This window comes from Chamaea fasciata, unplaced genomic scaffold, assembly GCF_029207755.1.
Source record: "Chamaea fasciata isolate MVZ Bird 193981 ecotype frontalis unplaced genomic scaffold, bChaFas1.0.hap1 SCAF_4, whole genome shotgun sequence".
Classification (NCBI taxonomy): domain Eukaryota; kingdom Metazoa; phylum Chordata; class Aves; order Passeriformes; family Sylviidae; genus Chamaea; species Chamaea fasciata.
The window spans coordinates 51,837,675-51,863,064 of record NW_027094089.1 but is presented as its reverse complement, the minus strand read 5'-3'; the positions used below and the strand labels follow the sequence as shown (position 1 = coordinate 51,863,064).

Here is a 25,390-nt window from a genome sequence, read left to right as displayed (position 1 = left end):
AAGACTTTCAGAAACTTTCACATTTTAAGACTGCTTCCCAGTTTTATCCATTCTTGTAAATGCATGTTGATTGAAAATTACCTCAACACTAAAAAAGCAAATAGCAGAATGTAAAGAGCAATTTGACTGTAATTAAATCAGTGTTTCTTTGTCAGAAGTTGGAAAATATTTAGTAGGATAAAATCTTATGAGACAGGTGTTTTTATTCAAGCTATCTTGCAGAGAATTTTATCTGTTGTTGCACAGATATTTTTCTGTGTCCTTGTATTTGTTACTTTGTTCTGAGGATTGTGTGAAGACCTTGTCATGAGCATCTCATGGTCTGAACAACTAAGCATGTTTTAATTGGACGAAAGGTCTGGAAAGCACCTAAATTAAGAGTTTTGTAGGAAGTGGTTTTACAGACTGTGGAGCCAAGCTAGTGGTGTTCTACTGCCAGACAAATTTCAGTTTTCACTGTGCAGTGCATTCTCTTTGCTTGAGCATTCTGAAGTTCTCTGTTAACCTTCCTGTGAATAAGTGAATTTAGCAGTCCAGCAGAAGACCATCCACATGTTTGAGTCATTCCCAAAGTATCTCTAAGCTTCGAAATAGAACTACCTGTCTGGAACATACTGTTTTAATGTGACTCTATTAGGAGGTGCTTTGAACAGTACAGTGGTGAAATTCAAAAGTTCTGCTAATCAAGACAAGGTAGATGTCAGTTAAGAAAACATGTTTTCTGATGTAAAGTGCAACAAAATATTTTTCTTGCATGGAATTTTACTGACATTGTAATTTATAAAAGCCTTTCTAAGCAAAGGTTTCATTAACTGAAGTATTTTAAATGTATACCTTACTAGTCTCTGTAGGACTCTGTGCGCATACAGGTATTACACAATAAACCACAGATACAGTAGTAGGTCCATTTGATTTTTAAAAAATCCACCAAAATAAAAACATAGAATAACTTTGATATTTTAGAACTTTGAGAACATTAAATCACCTTTTCTAGTTGAATTATATTACAGATGCATGAGATTCTCTTAGATTTTCTATTACCAACTGAAACATCTGCTTTGAGGCAGTGTTTCCTCATTTTCCTGTTGTTGTAGTTCTCTGTTAATGCTGCAGCTGCCTAAGCCTTACCAGAAGGAAATGGGAATGGCTTACATTACCATAACGTGATTTCATATAGATACATTGAATACTTGCTGTTAGTGAAAACAGCCGTGTCCAAATGGTTTCTGTGGAGGGCAAGGTAGTGGCTGGGCTGAAATACAAACCATAGGTGTTTGCATGTGACAACAAAGTGAGTTTTAAAAACCATGCTCTCCGTATTAACAGATGAGCGCAAAAGTTGTGAAGAATGATTCTTTGTCCTGTGACTCTTCATATTTACTACCTTTTTTTGTCCTGGAGATGGTTCTCAGTCTGTCGGGGTGTATAAAAGAAGGGCATAAAATTCTTGGTAATAAAATTTCATCCTCTTTCTAAATGGGCTTAGTAGTATAATAACTGACATTATAGTTAAGTATGCATCCCTAATTTCAGTGATACTAAGTACAAGCACAGCCAAAACCACTACAAGACACCGAATTTTAAAGATGTTTTGTTGTTTTCAAAACCTTTTTGTCTTGCCCTTTCTTTCTGTCTGGTTTTGCCCTGCCGACTCCTACTCTGCCTACTACATTACTTGTCTTGGGGTTAAAAGGAGTGGATGATTGGAGGGCTGAAGCTGAAAATGAATGAATCACATTTCCCTCAGCAGCTGGCACTCCAGGTACAACAGAACTTAGAAATTTTTGAGCTGTTGCAGTAGGGCCACCTCATATGCTCTCAGTCTGAGTTTGCAGATACACTGCTGCTCATTGCAGATCTTTTGCCAGACAGTTTTCCTCCAAAGACACAGAAATTCAGTACTACAAAAGCTTATAAATCTGATCGCAGTGATTAGGGTTTCATACTAATGCAGTTCAATACCTTGCATCTGAAATTTGGCTGGCTAGCCAGTTGCCTCCTAGTGTCTGATGAAAATGCTGATGTGGAAAAAGCATGTTTAAATTATAGGAATTCACAATACTAAATATTCCTGTATATTTCTGGTAGTATGCTTACTGCCATTTTAAATGTCATTCAAGAAACCTTGAAGAGTTTAATCACCTTTTTACTGCCTTTGTTGAGGTTTACAGTCTAGTTTTTTGAGATTAGTACATACAACCAATAAAATTTAGGAATACTGACTGTAGCATGCTGCTTTTGAGATGCTTACTTGGACACAAAATAGTGAACCACTATATAAACAAACAGTGTTCCAAACCCTAGTATCCTAATACACTTCAGTAAAATAATAATAAGAAAAAAAAAATACCCAATCTGAAAGTACTCTGAGAATTGGATTTATCTTGTGTTTTGTACATTTTTGGCTAACTACAGGAATACATGATCTTCATAATTAATGTTTCTTTCTCTAGGATGAGTTTTTTTTTCTGGTAGTCAGCCCTTTTTTAAAAAATCCTTTTTCTTTTGTAACAGCAGCAGTCTTTGGATTAGTTTCAATAAATTTTGAATATTGATTTTAAGATACTTTACAGTGAAATCTGTATTGTAACTTACAAGCTCAAGTAAAAGCGCTATAGCTGCACTTACTCTTTAAGTTAATACTCTGAAAGGAAAAGGAAAGTACCTATAATGTATTACTTTAAGTTCATTATCATGTTTTATTTCTGATAAGAAGTGCCTGCCATCTGTTGCCACTTGAAAAGCTTCCTATTGATGAATTATGGGAATGTGATTTCTTCCGTAATAACACTTCCAGTATGTCTTGGGTGGATGTAATACATATTTATCCCTTGTCTGACCCTAAGAAATGTCGAGGCAGTGGAAAAAGTGGAGGAGGAAGGATATGGGGAATAACACACTGGGGCTGACAGTTGTGATGGTAGGTGGGAAGCAATCAAGTAAGTAGGCCAGGTTGTTGCATTTAGTGTGTATGTGCATGTTCCTTACTTTAAAAATCTCTTATTTTTCACTCTCATTACTCTTCCTAAACAGAACCTTTTAAAATGCCAGCTCTGATTTAGTATTGGTGTTTTATGCATATTAATATAAGACAATTTTTAATCATCATTGCTTGACGTCAGGAAAACCTTAGTCTTCATTTTCTTCGCAGTGTCTTTGCTTTTGCCTTCAGAGCTGAAGGCAGCTAATGCCAAAATCTGTCTACAGCTTCCCAAAGAGAAGCAGGGTGCTTATTTTGCTGCTCTGTTGAATTCCCATTTGTACATTTAAAATGCAATTTAATTTTCATTCCTGGTGTTGTAGTCCTGCAACAAAACTCTGTAGCAGGCTTCTGTAATAAAGATTTGGAGAGGTTACAGGTGGTCTTTATGGGAGGTGTTTAAAAATGTTTGTGCTGCAAGGCAGAGTTGAGGATTGACACCGTTTGCATTTGTTTTTCTGCAGCTGCCACACTGAGAAGAAAAAAACACATTTATTGTCATTTTCCTGTGTTTGCTGTGACCTTGCTGTATCAAAGGCTCCATCTTAGAGAAACTGTAAAAAGCCTGAAACACTGTCTGGATCATTTAGTTAACTTCAGTCTCCTGCTGTCTTTAAGTAAACAAATAAGGTGCCTGATTACATTTCTACATCATCTGAAGTGTAAGAGTATTACAGATAGTTTGGAGCATTTTTTTTAAAGCCCACCTAAACATAGTTTTCGCGCATGTGGTTTCTTTCCGGTGTGTATTTTATTTAAATATCTCTGTTTTCTCCTTATTTTGTAAGTAGCAGTCATACAGCCCTCTCAGACCAGGATGTGGTAGGTGAATATAGGAAAGACAGAGGTTTTTTTAACTCACACAGTGTTCTGATACTTGGTCCAGTTTCATGCCTTTCGTCCTTAAGGTGTCCATCTAGAATTTGACATTATTTCAGAAGATGCTTTACTTAGTGGCTTACAACATTGCCCTTAAGGCAGACTGTAGCTATTTAAGTTGGCCATGATACATTCTGGATTAGTCTCTATCTGATTAGTAAATACTGTTACGTTTTATACTGTATGGCTGCAGTAAATATTGTTAATGTTTGAAGTCTGTGCTTTCACATGTTTGGATGGAAGGCACTGTCCATCTGTCCGTGAGGGGGTTTTACACTGCTAAGTCTTGGCATATATAAATTCAAATATATAATGAATCTTAATGAAACTCAATATTTATTGAAAATGAAATATGAATCTCAGTGCAGGGATTATGTTTTCCTTCATTGATGTGTTCTGTTACTGCTAATTGAAGCTGTAGATGTGTTTTTAAAGTAAAAACTGCTTATGACAACTCTCTGTGGTCTTGCCATTCTTCTGACAAATAGGTATTTAATTTCTTTAGTAGACTTTATTAGAGGAATAACAGTTACTTACTTGATTTTCAACATATCTTCCTTAATTTAGTTGCTTTATAAGAATCTATTGTCAGTTGAAAATTTCAAGAACACTAACTTTGAGTTTGGTATGTTTATCTCTCTGGCTGCAAACAAAGTGCTGGATCGGTTTTGCAACCATTTTTTAGCTAAATTTAACAGGTTGCTTAACAGTTCAGGACTCTAATGCAGTCAATTAATTTTAATAAAGACTCAAAATCTAAGCAATGTATAAGAGAAAATATTGAAATAAAACTTTATATCAAAATGCCATTGTATTTATCCCTGGTATTAAACACATGTCTAGTAAATGAGATTTTTAAGATATTTGCCAAACTGAGATTGAATGGCTCTTGTTGTTGTTTATGGTGATGGCTTTGTGTGTGGGGAATTAAGTTTATGTTCAGTATGTTTTAACATTTTAATAGTACTTATGTCTTACAGATTTTCTAAGGAAGGTAATTCCTGTGACAGCGGGGGGGAGGTGGTGTTTTATGTTCATAATCTCATTCTTAAAATTGAAATGACAGAAAATGTTACCAAAATTTCTGTGAAGGGGTGTGGGACCCAGTATTGAGTCACTCAGTCACTTCAACTTCATTGCTATTTCTCCTGCCTTAATGAAATCCTTCTTTTCTTTATTATGCCTTTCACTAGTGACATGTAAGACAGAAATTTTGAACATATTTGCTGTTTTGACAATTTACTGCAGGGCCTATTTCATTTTCTCTGGACAGAAACACAGGTTTGATGGAGAAGTGCCAGATAGATCATCCTCTCATTGTACCATAAAAGAAAGTATGTGACATGAATAAAGAGTAGATGGGTAGATTTAATGCTACTATGTCCTGATTATTGCTTCTACCTTATCGCAAATATTTTTGTCAGTTTTTACATGTCATTTATTATTGGTGTTGTCTTTTATTTTACATTGAAATTAATGAAATCTATGTAAAAGTGAATGTGTTTTGCTTTGGGATGAAGATTTCCTAGGCCACCTTAGTGCAACTACTAGTAATGGTGTGGATACACTCCGAGTAATTTCTCTTTAACCAGTTAGTCAAGTCTTCTCAAGAAAAGAGCCAGGTTCTCTTGAGTGTAATAGATCAAAGAAATGAATACTACATGGTCATTTTCAAGGATGTTTTCATGAAAGTGGTGTGATATCGAAGACTTCTTTGTTTTGTGTTACCTGATAGCTGATATTAACATTAATCATGATCAGAGTTCTCTAAAATAACATGGCAAATTTAATTACAGATAAGTTGGCTAAAGATCCCAATATTTGTACTTTTGGTTGACTTGTCAGCTCTTTGTCTTTTGATCATGAACATGAAATGTGAATTGGCTAGTGAATAGTAAGAACTTCTAGACTAAAAACTTGTCTAGTATAAAGGTCATCTCTGAATCAGTCTCTTGGGTAGCAATATTGAAAATCAAGTTATACTTCCTATGTATAGGAAATTTTACTACAGAAGTGTTCAGATACAGCTTATTTGGGTTGCTAGCTAGTTGCAGGGAGGGAGAAAGAGACATTTCTCTTGTGTTTAGTTCCAGAACCAAGACTAGAAATGAAAAAAACAAGTAACAAAATCTAATCATCCTTTTCAGTTACCAACTCACACAGTCACTCACTTTAAGATCATAACCTTTGTATTTTAAACATTTTTCTCCAATATTCTTGTGGCAATAGTAATGCTCTTGTATAAATTACAGAATTTAATGTCTTTATGGAGGATGCTTTTACTTACTGTGTGCAAAAGAAGGTGGGGTTTTTGTCCTTCGTTGCTTTTTTGGGGTTTTCTTTACCCTTTTGTGATTTCCTCTAAAGTGTGCTTGAAACTAATAAACTTAGACTTGGGAAATATTTCAGGGAGAAAAATGTGTGTCTAGAGCTTTAAGTACTGCTCCAGTTTTTTTTCTCCTATCACCTTCCCTTTTGCTTAGTTGTGTTCTCAGGGTTTGTGAATGTGTTTAGTAAGCATTGTTCTTGGAGGCAGTACCTCTGACACAAGTGTGCAATATTTTGAGTTACTGGGAAGAAATCCATAACTTTCCTGTGTCTTACAAAGTTATCCCTGCTAAAGAGAGTTCCTGGTTTATTAAGGAACAACGAAATGTCCCAGCATCCTCACCCACCTTGTCTTTGTCAAGTGTTGGGATACGTAAAAACAAAATACATGCGAATGTTAGCTTGGGGTAGGAACGCATGGTGATTTTCTTCCCAGTCACTTCATGAAAGGTTAATGCATTCTGGCAACTTTTATATAGGCCTTGTATTGACCTAGTTTTTAATCTTGATTGACTGACCTGATCTCCTTCAGTGACAAGGTGACCCACTTAGTGAATGAGGGAAGGGCTAATCTTGTTTATACGAACTTTAGTAGAGCCTTTGGCCGTGTTTCCTACAGTCTTCTGTCAAAACTGGCTGCTAATGGCTTGGACAAGTGCAGTCTTTACTGGGTAAAAAGCTGTCTGGATGGCCAAGCCTAGGGACTGGTGGGAAATGGAATTATAATTCAGCTGGCCGTTTGTCACAGGTGGTGTTCTTAAGGGCTCAGTATTGGAGCCGTTTCTACTTAATGTTTGTATCAGTAACCTCTATCAGGGAATCGAGTGCTGCTTCAGTCAGCCTGCAGGTGGCACCAGACTTGGTGGGAGTGTTGATTTGGAGGGCAGAAAGGCTCTGCAGGGTAATCTGGGCAGGATGGATTGGTACACTGAGCCCAGTGGTATGAGACTGAACAAGGCCCAGTGCGATGTCCTGCCCTTGGTTCAAAACAACCCCATGCAGTGCTACAGGTTGAGGGCAGAGTGACTGGAAAACTTTCCATCAATAAAGGACCTGGGGGTACTGGTGACAGCAGCTGAACATGAGCCAGCAGTGTGCACAGGTGGCCAAGAAGGCCAACGGCATCCTGGCCTTTATCAGCAATGGTGTGGCCAGTGGGACCAGGGTAGTGATTGTCCACCTATGCTCATCACTGGTGAGGCTGCACTTGGAGTTCTATGTCTAGTTCTGGGCCCCTTATGATAGGCAGGACATTGAGGTGCTGGAGCAAGTCCAGAGAAGGGCAGAGGAGCTGGCAAAATCCTATGAAGAGCAGCTGAGGGAGCTGTGGTTGTTCAGTCTGGAGAAAAGGAGGCTTGGGGAAACCTTCTTATTCTCCACCTGAGAGGAGACTGTAGCCACGTGGGGGTCAGTTTCTTCTCCCAGGAAGCAAGTGATACAAGAAGAGGAAGTGGCCTCTAACTATGCCAGGTGAGGTTTAGACTGGATATTTGGTAAAAATTCTGTGCTGAGATAGCGATCAGGCCTCAAACTAGGCTGTCCAGGGCACTGTTGGAACCCTGAAGATACTTAAAAGATGTGTAGATGTGGCACTAAGGGACATCGTTACGTGATGTGCTTGGCTGAATCCATAGTCTGTAGTACCAGCAATTGCAGTAAAGTTCGTGAGTGCTGCTGACAAACCAGCCAAGCTGGCCAGCATGGACAGGTGTGTGTGTCTGTCAGGGGGAGGTGGGAGGAGCTGACTGTTGGGGTGACCAAGTGGGTCTGGACGGCTGCCAGGGACACAGGAGGATCTGAAGTCTCCATCGTGAGACTGCTGGTGACTGTGTTGTTTTAATTTTTTTTTTTTTTTTTTTTTTTTTTTTTTTTTTTTTTTTCTGTTTCAGGGCTGTCCTGGGTTTTTTTCTGTGTTCAGTTTTTAAGATCCAGCTACCTGCTCAATAGAAGGTAGAGTGCTGGTGCCATCTGGTGGTGTTAGGACATTCCCAGGAATGAGAAAAACCACTTGTGAGAAATTCCACTGAGATGTGAAAAATTACTGGCATGATACTAAAGAGAGTACATGGATATATCTTCTGCCGTAGCATGTAATTATTCTCTTGAATTAAGTCATAAAAATCTGTGCCTGTACTCATAACTAGGCTTGCTATAGCAAATTCAAATCTTTAATCTCTTTATTTCTGTTCATGAAAAAGGTTTGTTTCTAGTAATTTCTTTTATGAAACAGTGCTTTGTAAACACAACATATAAGAGTTTTATTGGATCTTACAAATATTTTAAAATTCAGTTTGAAAGACAAGTTATCTTCTGTTACTGCATTTTGCTAAACCCAGCATGAATTTCTCACTGCTAATGTTTGTAGTCACTGTTCTCTTTAATAAGTCGCTTATATATTGTTTCAAAGTGAAAGTTCAGCAACATACATCTGACAACAGTTGAAATAAAAAAATTTGATATTTTAAGCCAAAGCAACCACAATACTGTTTTCTTTGTCCTTCCATCTGCTGAAATCATGTCCTACATCTTAAGTTGCTTACCTGAGGTAATACCCTTACCCTTCTTCAGGATACTGGGCAGGCTGTATTGACATTTCTAGCAATGGAAGTAGGACTGTGACTGCTTCTCCAGTTCTCTTGAAGTAAATTTATGACTGATAAGTATCTTGCCCTACAATGAAAAAACTTATAAAAGAGGAAGGAACTTTATTTTAAGATGGTGAGGGTTTTTAATTAATTTCATTTAGCTGTTATTCTTCATCTGTTACAGGTCAGAATATTATACGAATAAGTTACTTTTAAATAAATTTTCGTATGGAACAGAGGTCTGTCTAGTCAGTCATTAACAACTGCTATCTTTCTACTGTGGCTGATCAGAATAACAGACTATTTTTGTTTCAATCCAGCTAGTTGAAAAAGATGAATTCTGTGCTTGTATCTCTTCATAATCTCTGACCATGCAACACTTTACTTGCATTGTGATGGAAATGTGAATTAGATTTAGTTCCAATAACTAATTGCATTAGTTCTCTCATTACATGATTGTACTCAGAATAGCACAAGCCTTTTTTTAATTCTGGCTTTGTGGAATAAGGTGTTTCCAGGCCTGTTCAGCTAGTGTAGTTTGTGGATTTAGACAGAAACAGCTATTAAAGCTGAACATATATAATAGTACTTAAGAATTTAATTTTATTATTTAAATTAGTATTTCAAATGTTAATTTATCAATATTTATTGGTTATCTTTGGGAATAATTAAACTGATTGCCATAGCAAGGGCTGGATTTTTCTGCACTTTAATTCCGCTCACTGAAAATCTGGGTTTGTCTATTGACTTTCACCAGTGTGCAGCTAGTAGCAAAGTGAGATGCTTATGCTCAATGTAAGCCACACAATCATAAGCATCAGATCTGAAAATTTTCTTTCCCACACTTAGTTCTGAATCTAAACAAAGTTCTACTGTTGTAATGCTTTGTTCTTAGAGCGGTGACTTTCACCTTAAATACACTGTCCTTGTGAATTGAGGTACACCCACTTCTTCCAGTACTGTTGTCATTCAGCTTCCGGTGCTATATGACTTTAGTACCTTTCAGTAATTATTCAGCAAAGTTGTTATTATGTGCTATGTTTACTTGTTTTTCCTAGGTTTTCCCCACTGTGAGCATTATACTTCTGCTTTTAAATAAGTTAACATTATTGTACTATGTTTCACAAAAAGAAGAATATGTATGCTTATTCTAAAATAGAGCAAAGTTGTAAATAGAGTGAAGTTGTAAATCTGCCATTCACTTTGGTTCTGGATTTTTACCTGGTAAGAATAACTTCCTGTTTTTCTTTACAAAGCTAGGTGGCATAAACCACAGTTACAGTTTGGTAATCTAACAAGTTGTTATGAGCAATCACAGCATTTAAGAAGTCCTTTAAAGAAAATATTAGTACTCACTCCTAATTTATTACAGTTTCAGTAGGATGATCCACTTGCCCAATCTCCAGCAACCATCTAGATCTATACCAAATATACCAAAAGAACTGAATTTCCCTGTCTTTAGCTTTCAAAGTACATCACTATCACCTTGTAACTAGAGCAGGAAGAATATGGTGTTGATTTAGGACCAGTCTGATTGTTGGGTTTTTTCTCACAAATTGAGTGCCACTTCCTTCTTCAACATGAACCAAAGTGTAACCTTGTCCTCTTCCAGCAGCAGTGAGGGAAGATGCATGACAAGTCATTTTGGAAGACTGTTACTCGAGTTCATGTTGTGATGTGCTTTTGGAGTGGTGATAAGACTCTGAGCTGGTTTCTTTGTAAGCAGAGTCTGTTCTCCACATTTTGCTGGAGAAATAGATCTTTTAAATGACAAAGACTTATTGAGTTTATTCTACTGTGTGAGAGACATTGTGTCATTAATGGGGATGGTTTTTTGTGGGTTCCAACAGAAGAGCATCTCCTGCACCTCTGCACTGCTTTCAATTAGTAGTAATTTTTTTATTTTGAATTCAATCAAAGAAGTTCACATTGGAAGTGCAAAGAGATTTTTATTGGCATTGTTCTGGAGTTTTCATCAAGTGCTATCATTAACATCTTGTTTTGTCATTGTTTTTATAATTCCCTTAGCAATATAACAGCAGAATCAGTAACTATAGGCTATACCTTTGATTTTTTGGAGCAGGAACATGGAATCAGTAGTACTCTTTACCTGTCTCTGTAACAGCTGAATCTTCCCTATGTGAATCAGTATGAAAAATTCCTTCTTCTGTCAAATATACCTATTAATGTGAGATTGTATCACCTTTAGCCAAAGAACAAAGATCTTCTTTTTATTAATTCTTCTAATATAATTTTATTCTGGCAAATACCTAGAAATTCCTGAAATACTAATTATTTCCTTGAAAGTATTTTGGAAGATGAAGATACTAAGAGCAGATTACTTGAAAACATAGCTTGAAAACTGAGAATGCTGCTCAAATGTGCATCTTCAATTCAAAATATTTTCTTTTCTTACAGACTTTCTAGTCCATAGTTTGTTGTTCAAGAACAACTCTGCTTATTTATTTGGTTATTTTCCCTGTCATTTTTGGAGATAGTGAATTTCTTTTTTTTTGCCATCACATGTTAACAGCACCTGTTAGGACTTCTTTTTTGAGCAGTTTTCCTTGTCTAGTAGGAGACTCTGTTAAAATCTTTTGTTTCTTCCTTTTTCCTGAGGATCAGGTTTTTTTTGCCTTTTTGTGCTTACAAGTGCTTCTGCCCCACTGTTATCTTAAATTGATAGAGGTACCTAAATACTTAGGTGAATTTAGTGAGCTGGGTATTTCTTTGTGGCAGCTGTATTTTGAGGAATTTTGGATGTTAACTTTCAGACTATTTTTCTGTCTTTTCAGGTCTCTGGATGGCAGACTCTGAAAAGAAATGCTGTTTTAAGAGGTATGCCTCATGTAGGCCAAAATATTCTGGACTGGTTTCTATATAAATGATAAGGCTGTACTTCCGAGGAGTCCCTCTGCTGATCCTCTTTGTAATCTTGCATGAATAATAGTTTCAGTGCTGACATCTCTCTGAAATGTGAGAGCTTGTACCAAGATATGCAGGCTTTTCTTATCAGTGACAAAATTTTTGTAGAGTGACCTTGATCATCTTAAGACAACATTGCCTTAGTGGACGAAGGGGATGAAGCACAAACAAAACGACTTGACTTTCTGAAACGTGCATATCCCCTTCCAGCCTCTCCTGACTCTGTGTGTGTGGGGGGGAGGTTTGTTTGTTTGCTTGTTTTTTAATTGGGAATATAGTCCAGATTTTGTGAATGTCCTCAGTCCCTTTTTGGTGTTTTGTAAGACTTCCAGGCAGTGAGAGGCTGACACAGTGCCAACAGTGTGGTTTAAAATAGTATCAGTTGGAACCAAGATGAAGAAATACTAATCTTTTTGCATGTCATCTTTTTTCTTGTTAGCTGAATGTTTGGAACATTTTCTGTGTTTCTTTGGGGTTTCGTGTTCCAGCACTGAAAGAGTCTCTTCTCTCTCCATTGTTGATGTGTTGTTTCTGAATAATTCATTGCTTGGCAGCTGTTAAGAAAACAGTGTCTTCAAAATGGAATTTTTCTAGCAGGTCTCCCATCCGTTTCAAGCAGATGTGGTGGCAAATCTTAGAAAAGTAGGCTTTGTTTTTGTGAAAGAAATACGGGTGTATTTCTTAACTTTTTTAAACAGTATCTCTCAGTTCTTTTTAAGCACTTTGGAGGGCTTCATATTTCTCTAAAGCAGTGCAGTGCTGATTTGTTCTGTCTCCAGAGCAATAACCAGGATGAAGTACTTACAATTTGGGTCAAGACTAGCTCTTCAGCTATTGAGTATGATTTCACTGTTGCACTTTTTTATGCAGTGTTTGCAGAAGTCCTAAAGAAAGTGATGCTAAGAATTAGGGAAGATGCTATTGCTATTTTCAACACAACCTGTGGACATAAATCAAGATGGGGGTACTGCACAGATCTTGGAAGTGCACTCTTGTAGGATGAGAGGCATTGTACCCAAGCTGCAATGCAGGAGATTCCTTTGAGACAGTAGGAGCATTTTCTGCCAGTGAGCGTGGTCAAGCCCTGGAACAGTTTGCCCAGAGAGGCTGTGGAATCTTCATTGTTGAGCATTTCCTGAGTGAAGCAGGAATTGCACACTGTAGCTCAATTTAAGCGGGCCTGCTTTGAGTGTGAGGTTGGATTAGAGCAGTTTGGAGAGGTTACTTCATTATACCTGTAACATTATCCTATGAATCTATGTAATATGCTGAAGGGACACTTTTTATGAATTTTACATTTCCTGTAAAAACAGTTGAGACTCACATTGGTGTGTTGTGTGTCTTTTTTGTGTGGGTGGGTTGTTTGGTTTCTTGTTGTTTTTGTTTTACTTTTTAGTTTGTTTGGGTTTGGTTTTTGTTTTGTTTTGTTTTTGTTGGTTGTTTGGTTGGTGAGTTGAGAAGAGTTTTGTGATTACAGAACTGAGGAGTGAATTCTTACTCTTCCAGCAAAATGGTTTTGAGAGAGGAGAACTGTGGTTTGGCTCCAGTACTCATTTGTTGACTAAGTACAAATAAGATTTTACATTTTTTAAATCATATGTCACAGTTCAGTCAGTGGATTGAAAGCTTCAAAGTTATCTACAGTTCTTAAAGTTTGATATTGCTTGCTGTCATAGGTTATTATTTGAGCAGGTAAATCTCAGAAGAACTAACAATTTCATTTAGAAGAACAAAAGAATTACTCTGTTACAGAGATTTGCCTTTCTTGGCTTTGGCTTTCTAAAAACTAAACTAAGCTATGGTATTTTCTGTTGTCTGCTCACTGCTGTGAGTGTTTAGAGGGAGCCTGAGGTTTGCAGTGTTCAAATGAGCTATTAAGTTTGGAAAATGATACTGTAACTGTTCAGAATTTGGTCTGTCCTCTGAATTTTCCTGTTTTTGTATAGAATAGTAGCTTTCTATGAAACTTTTGCTTCTGAACTTGGATGTGATCCTGTGAAAGATTTAGAAGCTCTTGAACATTCATCTTCTACAGTGAATGATGGGTCACATGACAAAGTAAGGCAAATGCAAATAGTCTCTTTTAGAGGCTTGCTATTGTTACTTAATCCTGTGCAGTCTAGTGAGTCTCTGTTAAAAAAAAAAAAAAAAAAGGTATGCGTGACTTTAATGTTAACCTGATTCTGTGTGTTTTCTTTTTACAGCGGCCAGTTTTAGATGTTGAATTCATGCCAACTTCATTGAGTTGATGTCTCTGTGATTATGATTGTCTAACAGTCATCAGCAGCTTGAGATCAGTCAATACAGTAAGAAGTGCAGCTTGTTTATTACATGAATAGGCTGAAGTTGTAAGTTCATTGAATTGTGAATAGGCTGAGGTTGTATATTCATCTGATTGTATGACAATTCAGGTTAGAATAGACGTTAGGAAATCATGTCCTTCATGTAATGTGGGTACCTGTAATAGGACCTGAAGGAATGGCATGACCTGTGTCAGGGTAGATTCAGGTTTGCTGTTGGGGAAAGGCTCTTCCCTCAGAGCGTGGTTGGGCAGTGGAACAGGCTACCCAGGAAAGTGGTCACAGTATCAAGCCTGACAGGGCTCAAGAAGCATTCAGACAATACTCTCAAGGCACATGGTGTAATTATTAGGGATGTCCCTTGCAGGGCAGGATTTGGACTTGACAGTTCCATGGGTCTCTTCCAGCTCAGGATATTCTAAATAATCCAGCTGCTCAAAGCAAACTGAGGTCAGACCAAGTGGCTCAGTGTGTTATCCACATATCTGTTTGTGCTTTTAAGCTTCAAGGTTTCTTGGGAATGTGTATTTAGACTTCTGTGGTTTTTGTTTTTAAGGTTAGATTACTTGTTTTGGAGGTATGTGAATTCATTTTTAGCTTTCTTTTCGGAATATAACTGTTTGAGGGATGGGAAGATGAGTTCTGTGAAAGAGATCACCTGGAATTCAGATTTGAAAAAATGCCCCTTTTTCAAAGGAGAGGTGTTTAAGGTAGACCTGGTTTGTCTGGAAAATAGAAAAACAGGTTGTGTGTTTCTTAGTCAGACTTGATGTTTTGGATCTTGTGTAGTCTTGCTGTTTAGTTCCAGTTTGTATGAGATTACTGGCATGGATTAATTGCATGCGCAGATGCTGTCAGTAGCCTAAGCAGAAGGATGTCACTTCATTCAGAATACTTGAGAAGAATCCAGCACCTGGCAGACGTGCTTTGCTTCTTTATGTTACTACATGTTGATATGCTAAAAGTAGCTCCTTGAGAGTCTACATAATAATAAAAACAGATTCTGAGGCTTCAGAAGGACACTTGAGATTTTGTCAAGAGACATGTCATCTTGCGTTCATGGGAGGCCAACAGTTAAAAAAAACTAACTCGCTCTTCAGTTGCTTGATTGATAAACTCAGTATTACATGTTCAATAAACTCAAATAAACTGAAATTTTCAGGGTGATTTTACGTCAGTAAAATCTTAAATATTTGAGAAATTTCAATTCATTTCTGTACTCTGAATGTTGAGCTAATGGGTAGTCTTTATAGCAAGCTGGGGTTGAGATAACATAGAAATAGAACTTGGCATATCAATTATGATATACTTGTCAGCATTAACATCTTGAGAGTATTTTGTACCTTCTACTTGCTTCTAATATACAGATCTAATGCACATTTTTTCTCCTGAAGCAGTGTACTTCAGATTATATATGATTACTTGAAATAAGTGTTTGGTATGGGGTTTTTTGGTGGGGTGATAACTTGACTGTCTTATATGATAAAAGTGGTGCTTAAGTTCTGTTTGGCAGTAGGCTGTAGAAATGTGAGTATCTTGGGATGCCTTCGCAAGGGCAGATATGTGGTTCAAGTAGCCTAGTACCCCCTCTGAGTTGATGGTTAATGTATTCCAGATAGGAACATGAAAGACATCTTGTATTAGCCACCTGACCACATGGAGAGTTTCTTCTTAAACCCACATGGAGAGTTTCTTCTTAAACATTGTGTGAGTGGTAGCTTAGCTTTGTATTTTCTAGTATCACTGTGTATCATCTTCAAATGCAGTAAGAATGAGGAAAAAAAATAGTTGATGATGAAATCTGCAGTTATGTTATTTATCTCTCCCTGAAGTGATACTAAACAGGCAGGTGATAAATGTGGGATTACTTTACATAATGTGGAATTACTTTATGTTTTTAATTAGTTGCTATGATTAGTGAATTTAATTTCTTCTATGTGGTTGTAACATTAGTGTCTCTATCTTTTCTGTATATGTGTCATTAGTTCTGCTAAAATTTTCTTTCTATTTCCCTCTAGGAAGCTATTCAAGTTTTCTGCAAAGTCTTGAGTATTTTTGTTATCTGACTGAGCTGATATCTTGGTAATATGCCATTTTTTTGTGAACTTCTCTCTACCTTTCTAAATAGATATGATCTGGCCTTTTTAAAAGTTTCATTTTATTAATTTTTGAATTTTTAGTAAGTCCTCTTTTTGAACTGGTTAACTGTTTTGAAAAGCAGGAGAGGCATTCTGAGTTCTTTTTCCCAAGCCTAGAGGATGTGGGTCACAATTGTACAAAACGCAGGCTTAAGTAAAGCCTGACACTGATAGCTTGCTTACAGACCTTAAAAGTTGCATTGTTTATTGGAGATTCAAGGTGTATGCAAGCAAACATGTCTGGATCTCTGCATGAGCAGAGTAGAGATCCTTTTCCTGTTTTAGTAGCTGCAAGAAAACACCATGGGACAGGCCTTCTAAAGAAATCTACTGTAGGTTTTATCACCTTTTGAAACTGAGGTGTCTACTGCCCTGGAAAGACCTGTTACCTTTCTGTTGCTTCATCCAATAGTTCCTATTTTCAGTCCTTTAAACATCTAATGAGAGAGACTTTTTGTCTTCGTTGAAAGGTGTATGAAATTTTTATAAGGTTGATTTGATAGACTTGCTCTTGATGTTCTAGAAGGTACTCATTTTCCAGTGTGAAAATGTGTATTACTTTTTTCCTATTAAGTTGGAAAAGTGTGTATTATTCTTGCTATCCCTTTATGGTTTTTTCTCCCTGGCACAATGGGCTTTATTACTATTTTGTATTATTTTTGCCTTTGTTGTATGGTTCAGTTTCTGTTTTCATAATATTATACCCCATCTGAATTTTTTTGTTGTTTGTTGATGGTTCCTGTAGTGGTAGTGTTTGTCTGTACTGTCATGAGGAAAACTTGTATTTTTTTTTTCTAGAAAATGAACAACTTCTTTGCTTCTGATTTCACTGTTAAGACTTTGGCACTTCTGCCTTAACAGTGCTTGGATTCTTCCTGTGGTTATCCTGAACACCTTCTTCTGAATTCCTGCCTAGACAAGTAGCTAGAGTCGTATTGATTCTGCCTTTTTCGGGATCTGTGTAGGCTAATTTCTCTTTTGTCTGTCATTAATTGTGCTTTTTAGCATGCTCACTTTCTATTTAACTGGTGTTTTGATACCATCCCTTGAACTCTTCTTGAAGAGTGATGTTGAATAGCTCTTCCTCAGCGCCATCAGGCACTACATGCCTCATGTAGTAGCATTTAACTGATGACCTCATGTGCTAACTTGCAAGGATTTAATGTGTGTTTCGTTTTCAGAGAGTTGAAAATAATTCTACAGTGTAGAAAAGTAGTTCAGTTTCTGAGTATAGGTTCTCACCTATTTTTTCTACTGCAAAACCAAGTGCTCTTTTATTCTTCTGTAATGGGAGATCACTAGATGTATAACAAAATCTCAACTACTATAAAAAAAGTTTCATTTTTTTGCCATTGTTTACTTCTTAACCATGAGAACTGGTAGTCTTCCTAGTCCTTTCTGTATCAGACAATGCAGATTTGAATGGGTGGGTGTTGGATATGTTTCTCCATCGTTTATAGTGGAACATATGAAACTTCGCTGCACTGGAATAGTTCCGATTGGTGTGGAAGTTTGTAGTTCTTTATTCTTAGTACCACTTCACTGAACATATGGGGGGAAAAAAGATGGCAAAATTAAAGATCAGAGAACCTTGTTGCAGTATTTCTATGTGAAAAACACGTGTCACCATTCAAATTCTGAAATGTTTTCTAAACTGAGCTAGATGAAAACGAGTATTTGTGAGCCAGGGACAGTAAAATCACTTTAAAGGGAAGCAGTGTAATTTGGTGACTTCTGCAGTGTGAGAACCAAACGTAGTAGCTTGTAATCAAGTATAACCTGCTCTGTCAATTAACTGGACTGCTGGTCAGGTTCTGGTAACAGTACAATTTTCAAAATATTTTGAAAAACATAATACAGCTGTGTTTAAAAGATAAGTATTTATTTGTAAAGGCATGGGCTTTGTGGTGTTTTCTCTCTAAGCAACTGGGGTTGCTGCAAAAAGAAGTGTTATATGAGCTTTTTCATTTTTGATTTCAATTTTTTTTTTCTTTTTAAAGGTGTTTATGCCATCCCATGCTCAAAAGAAAGGAAAAATGTCTAGTTCAAGTTTTAGCACAACAAACTACCCCTCTGCCAATGAAATTATTTTAATCTGCAGTGTGGTCTTTAATTAGCTTGTGTTTAAATGAAAGGGATTTCTTACTTTTCAGCCCCATTGTTGAGAGACAGATTCAAAATTATGCTTTAACGTGGTGACACAAGGCAAACACTTGAAAGTGTGGTTAAACCTAACAGTTGCTTTGAATTTTCAATTGTCAAAACACTTTTGAATCTGAAGTTACTTTGAGGATTTTTCTTCCTCCATATTTCATGGGTTTTCTGCCACTACTGGACAGAATATGATGACTCAGGTTACCACGATAGTAGAGTTTCACCTTAAATCTGAGTCTGTTAGTTGGTAAAGGAACTTACTATTAGCATACTGGAAAGGCTATTTTCTATGCTCTTGCAGTACTGACTTGCAAAACAGTGTGGGGTTTACATTGTTTAGTTTCTGTGAAGTGACAGAAAAGTGCCACCACTGTGTGCACACATCCATGTACGTTGTACGAAAGTCTGAAGCTGGGTTAACAGGAATTAATAATTTATCCCCAAATGGCTACAGCTGTGTTACTTTATGGTATGTATCTTCTACAGACACCAAAGATGCTAACAAGGAAGATTAAGCTTTGGGACATTAATGCCCATATAACCTGTCGTCTGTGCAATGGATACCTGATTGATGCTACTACTGTAACAGAATGCTTGCATACTTGTAAGTAGAAGTATAATTAAGTTTAAGTTGCTGGCTTGGTTTTTGTTTGTTTCTGTTTGGGGTTTTTTTGGGGTTTTTTTTTAACTTGATATGCAATGTGTTGTAATGGTTTTCAGTTGAAATTTAAAACATCTATTGTGCATCAGCCAAAATAGCATGTGCTTTACTAGACTGCTTTTCTTAAACAGATGATTTGCTTTTTTAACAAAGAAAATGAAGGGAATATTAAGGCTGTGCTGTGTAAACTTGAAGCCATATACAATGAGTGGTAATGTAAATATTCAAGAATGCAGTCTGTCTTCGTGCTAAAGGAATGTGGAATACCTAGTTCTTTCTTCTGTGATGGTTGATGTAGTATATGTTCTCCACCTTGTGGAGCCTTTCAGAGGTCTCTTTCTCTCCTGTTCCACTGCAGAAAGCAGAGTAGTTTCTTGATAAAGAATAACTGTATTGTATTGTGTCCTAGAAATAAGCTTATATTCCAGAACATTGTGATAAAGTAGTTGTCCATTGTTAAGTTACTTTGTGAATTTCTACTTTCATGTGAGCGAAGGATGACTTAGAACCTTGCAATGTATCCCATGTTTTAAAATTATTCTGCCTCAATATTTATGTTTATTCGGAAAAAACCTAGTATGTTGTTTAATTAGCATAAGGACTTAGTCCTGAATTTTCTTGGAAGGCAATTATTTGGTGACTGTGTCTTCATCATAAAACAAAAAGTGTTTAGCAGACTTTTTCTTCGCTTTATATATCTGACAAAGGGGAAAGACTATGCTCATGATTTGTCAGTGATTATGTTTTTTATTATGTTCCATTTAGAAACTCTGTTTGTCAGCCTTGATGAATTTGTTGTACTTGTCACACTTCATGTCGTTCTGGATATCCTTGTAGAATCTAGGATCGTAGAATGGTTTCTTCTGTGATTCCAAGAACCACAGAATGGTTCTAGAATTTAGAATCTCTATCTGATCCCTTGCCCATGGGCAGGGTCACCATCTACGGGATCAGGTTCCTCAAAGCCCCATATAACCTGGCTTTGAATGCTTCCAGGGACGGGTCATCCACAGCTTCTTTGGGCAGCCTGTGTCAGTTACCTTCACAGTAAAAAATTTCTTTCTAATGTCTAATCTGAACCGGTCGTCCGTCAGTTTGAAGCCATTCCCCCTTGTCCGATCAGCACATGCCCTTGTATAAAGTCCCTCTCCATCTCACTTGTACTGCCCTTCAACTTTTGGAAGACTGCTTTAAGGTATCTCCAGAGGCTTCTTGCCTCATATCTCAATTTCCTTAGTGTTGTTTTCAGAGCCAGACTTGTACTTAGTTTTGCCCAAATTTCTTTACTGCTGCTAGTAAGAAGCATGTATACAAAATGAGTATCATAACAACTTAATATGGCTGACAGTGAGCTAGAGTGAGGTCATTTTTCATTGTTCTTTAAAAGTAAAACCTCACAAATACCCCTCAGCTGATATCATCTGCACTTCTTATATTTGCTTATGGAGGAAATAAGTAGATTAGTCCACAGCACTATAGTGTTTGCTGCAAAAGTCAGGGAATACACCTTACTGCCTTTTCCTGCTGCTTTTTCTGGATTTTTTTTTTTTTTTTGCTTGTTTCTCCCTTATTTTGACAGTTTATATTTTGTGAATGCTACTTCACTCTGCCCTGCAGAATTAGTTTTGTGAGAAGAGGCACAGGGTCCTGTCATTTTAACAAAACTTCATACATTGGCATTGTTTGTATTTTGTAAGATAATGCTGATAATGTATGTTCCTGGAAAAGCATCCTTGCAAAAACTATCATGAAATTACCCTGTCTGCTGAGATAGTGAATTCTCTTCTAAATTATACCACCTTGAAATTTTCATTCTGTTCTACTCAGAAATGCAAATGTTTCTTAACTTTTCAATTTTTCTCTTAATTTCCTGATCTTCAGCCACTCAAAGGCTCTTCAGTGGTAAATTAAGTTCTTGAGTCCTTTAGTGAAAGTAATTTGGAGGACCAAGGCCAGTCTTCTGGAGGAACAGGGCAAAATTTTGTAAAACTGAATTCAGGAGGAAACAAAATGGTTTTTGTTTTCTTTCCAACTTACTTCTCTCCTGTGGTGTTAGCTTGTTAGTGGTGAGTAGGCCTCTTAAGTCAGTTGCTAAAAACTTCATTAGTAGTAACAGTCTTAAGTCTTTTTTTTTGTATCTGTTCCTTGATTAAAATTTCAGGCTTGATAATATATGCAGGTCTTGTTAAACTTTGTATTTGTAACGTCAGTTTTGTTAGTATTTACGTGTGAAAGCTGTCCTTCTATGTTATGAAAGGGAAAACTTCACATTATGAAAGATACTGTCTTCTGGATTCATCAGGATGATAAAAGGTCAACTTGAACTACATACAGAAATGAAAAAAGACAAGAGAAGTGAAACTTAAAATAAAAAAGTGAGCATTAGCCTTGCCTGTTCCTGTTCTGGTAAAGTCTCCGATGTGTTTAAGAAATCAGAAAATGTCCAGCTCAGTTCATGTCCGCAATCAGTGCCCACACGTATGGGTAGACAGAGATCAGAGATACTGGAAAATCAAGGTAATGGAAAATTCTAGTAATAGTATTGTTTCAGACCATAGATTTTCCATGTTGTCTGTCCATTACTCCAAAGACTTGCAGTTTCAGGAGAGTTTATTAATCCCAACCTGACCCCAGAAAAAAATAATCTAGATTACTGCAGCAGTACCTTTCATAAGCCATCTAGTGGCATTTATTTTGATGCTTTGCTCAGAAACCTGCCAGAACATCAGCCAACTTGTGATCAATTTATTTTAGGAGGAGTTAGTGTTTACCTAGTCCAAGCTGGAAGATGTGCTGACATAGGATGATGTTTTAGTTATCATAGAATCGCAGAATTCTTTGGGTTGGAAGGGACCTATAAAAAGTCACCTAAAGCGTCACCACTGCAATGGGCAGGGGCATCCTTAGCTGCATCAAGTTGCTCAGAGCCCTTGGTGAAGCTCTGCTGGCTGTCTGGTATCACCTCCTTGTCTTCCACATGCCTTAGCATGGCTTCTAGGAAGATCTTCTCTGTGGTCTTCCCAGGCACAGAGTCAAGGCAGACAGGTTTGTGATTTCCAGGTTTCTCCCATTATACCACTTCCTAAAAGTGGAAACAATGTTTCCTTTTTCTAGTCACCAGGGATTTCACCTGACTGTCAGGACTGCCACTGTGAGTGGCTCAGCAACTACATCAGACGCATCTCATCAGGTCGCAGAGACTTAGGTGTATTCACGTTCCTGGTGTTCATGAGTCTGATCTTTTCATACAGTGTAAGGATCCACCCAGTGCCTCCTTTGCCGTCCAACTATGTGAGAGCTGTGGGGTGAGAAATTGCTAGAGAAGACTGAGGCAGAAAAATCGAGTACCTCAGCTTTCTTCTTGTCCATTGTTACTGGTTTATCAGTCATGTTTATCTGGGCGGGGTGGTGCACATTCTTTGGCCTTCTTTTTCTGACATACTTATAGAAACCTTTATAATTCTTCATATTTCTTGCCAAGTTCATCTTCAGCTGTGATTTGGCCTTCTGACCCCTTCCTACACAAGTTAGCAACGTCCCTATACTCTTTCCAGGATACCTGTTCCTGCTTCCTCTGTCAAATTCTGCTTTTATTGACTTGGTAGGAATGGAGTTTGGCTTCACTTTTGCAAATGGATCTACTGTTCTGGCACTCTGTTGGAACAAACTGCTGTGCAAGATGTGTACTTAATGTGTATAGCTATGAGGCTTTGTCTAACCTCTGCCACAAACAGTGCTGTCATCCTAGGTGTGTAAATGCAAAGCACAATGCAAAGTTATAATGCTTCATTTCCTGTTATTTTTTTTATTTAACTGATGTTTAGGTAATTATACTGACTTCTTGTTTGAGAGGTAGATGGCACTATAGTTACAGAAATCCTTTCATTTTGTGTGAGAAGTGCATTGATACCAAGACTACACTAACTAGTGCACTTCAAGTAAACCTCCCTTCTTTTCTCTATACCCTTTTCAGTAACTTCAAGTGAATGAGGGTTTCATGTATTAGTGTATTTTATGAGTACTGTTCTGAGGCAGGACAAAGGAGAGTGGTGTATAAATAGTTTACTTCGGAAAGAGATGGGTGATTGTGTGTATGCATCTAGAAATGTGTAGCTTAATAGTGAATGTCTGCTTTAGCAACTCCTAGCAGTACATTTTACTGAGGGACTGTGACAATGTAATTTTTTTTCTGATGGTAGTTTAGCTGTAGTGTATGTACTCTGTGAAAGTTAGAATTAAAGTAACACCCAGATATCCACTTTCCTGCTTTGGAATTTTTTTTTTTTTTGTGTTGGCTTTATTGCCACCACACACATTTGTTCTGTATGTGCCATGGTTAAAGGAAATATGTTTTTTTGAGTATCTTAATGGCACATGGTTCCTGTAATGTCATCCATGCAAGCTGAATGTTGACCTGCTAGAAATTGTTGTCCTATTAAATTTCAAAGTGGGATTTTGTGTTGTATGCTGTGTTAAGAAGGTTTTTGATAGGTGTGGATACTTTAATTCTAGTGCATCCCTTCCCCGTTTCAAGAAAATCAGTGAAAGGTACTGGAAACTGTATTCTGCAAGATTAGACATCATGCACATATGATGTAAAAAAATGAACTTCATGTAAATTTCAGTAATGTGCATTCTGTCACTGTATAAAACCAGAATTTTATTATGCTACTTTTATATGCTACTTTTATTCCTTTTTAATTGTGAATGCCTTTGTTACTAGTCTGTAGAAGCTGCCTAGTGAAATACTTGGAGGAAAACAACACCTGTCCAACCTGTAGGATTGTTATACATCAGAGCCACCCATTACAGTATATTGGGTAAGTATAAAAGCAGAAGTGCAAGTAGCTTCACTTTAGACTGGTTCATCCCCTTTGATACAGTACAGGTTCTCCCAAAATTTTCATTCTTGCTTATCAGCCTGTTAAACATCTAAAAAGAAGTTTGAAGGAGATTGAGGAGGAGATACAGGATTAAACTTCTGCTGTGAATTTGCAAGGCCTTACCATTGCAGCTTGTTCCAGACATATAAACAAGAAAACTACACACTTAAATGTTTAATTTTTGTGTAATTTTTAACGAGCTTTAGTAATTTCCCATTTTGTTTGCTTGGATTGTAACAATTTTGTATATGAAACCTTTGTATTTATATATGAAACACTTTTACAAAATTATCAAAAGTTAGTATCAGTTATGTTTTTCACTGACTGACAGTAATGAGAGAAATAATTTTCAGCTTTATTGTTCAGTTAATATTTCAAAGATCTGCTTAGGTCATAGGAACAGATAAGAATGTCATAGAGAAAATGGCTTGGGTTGGGAGGGACCTTTGAGATCATCTAGTTCCAGCTGCCCTGCCATGGGCATGGACATCTTTTACCTGCACCAGGTTTCTCAAAGTTCCATGCAGCCTGGACTGAACATTTCTATGCACAACCTCTCTGGGCAACCTCTTCCAGCCTTGCCACTCTCACTGGAGAATTTCTACCTTTTATCTAACCTAAACCTGCCATCTCTTAGTTTAAAACCATCCCGCCTTGTCTTTATGTCTACATGCCCATGTAAATAGTCTGTTTCCAGCCTTTCTGTGGGTTCTCTGCATGTAGGGAAGGCTGCTCTGAGGGTTCCCTGCAATCTTCATTCTCCAGCTCTACAACTCCAACTCTCTCAACTTGTCTTGACAAGAGAGGAGGTCCATCCCTCTCGTCGTTTTCATGGCTCTCCTCTGGACTCACTCCTACAGATCCTTCTTATTTGAGGGTCCTAGAGCTGAAAGCAGAGGTCTGGGTGGGGTCTTGGGGTCTTTTGCAGGCAGAGTAGAAGGACAGAATCACATGTTTCGATCTGCTGCTAAGTTTCTTTTGGTGCAGCCCAGGGTGCAGTTGTCTTTCTGGACTGCAGATGCACATTGGCAGGACATGCTGATTTTCCCACTTGCTAATACCCCCAAGTTCTTCTCCTCAGAGTTGTTCTTGATTGCTTCTCCACCCAGCCTGGATTTGTGCTTGGGATTACCCCAACCCAGGTGCACGACCTTGTACTTGGACATGTTGAACTTCGAGCTTGACATGTACCCAGCTCCTAAGTATTTCTTCCTTCCACCATGTCAGCTACCCCACAAAACTTGGTGTCGTTGGCAAATTTGATGAGGATGCCCTCAATCTCACTGACAAAGATGTTAAACAGCAATGATCCCAGTACTGACCCTTGAAGGGCAGCACTTGTGACTGGTCTCCTCTTGGATGTTGAACTGTTGATCACAGCTCTTTGGAGTGCAACCATCCAGCCAATTCCTTATCCGCCAAGTGCTGTATTAGTCAAATCCATGTCTCTCCAGTTAGGGACAAAGATGTTGTGCAGGACAGCATCAAATGCTTTGCACAAATCCAGGTAGGTGCCATGACTCACCCTTTCCTCACCCGCTGTCTCTGTAACCTCAT

General features: G+C 37.5%; 1 protein-coding gene across 6 annotated transcripts in view; it reads left to right on the top strand.

The window, feature by feature from the left end:
- Positions 1–25,390, top strand: part of PCGF3 (polycomb group ring finger 3) — a 55,904-nt gene that overhangs the window by 15,808 nt on the left and 14,706 nt on the right. For 2 of the 6 annotated variants that reach the window (XM_066181548.1, XM_066181551.1), the window contains exons 2-4: positions 11,568–11,610; positions 18,776–18,893; positions 23,674–23,770. In XM_066181548.1, the coding sequence (XP_066037645.1) occupies positions 18,785–18,893; positions 23,674–23,770 (206 nt within the window). In that variant the 5' untranslated portion in view covers positions 11,568–11,610; positions 18,776–18,784. Of the gene's footprint in view, positions 1–8,119; positions 8,138–11,567; positions 11,611–18,760; positions 18,894–23,673; positions 23,771–25,390 lie in introns of those variants that run through there. The other 4 variants (XM_066181552.1, XM_066181547.1, XM_066181549.1 and 1 more) reach the window with 3 other exon arrangements.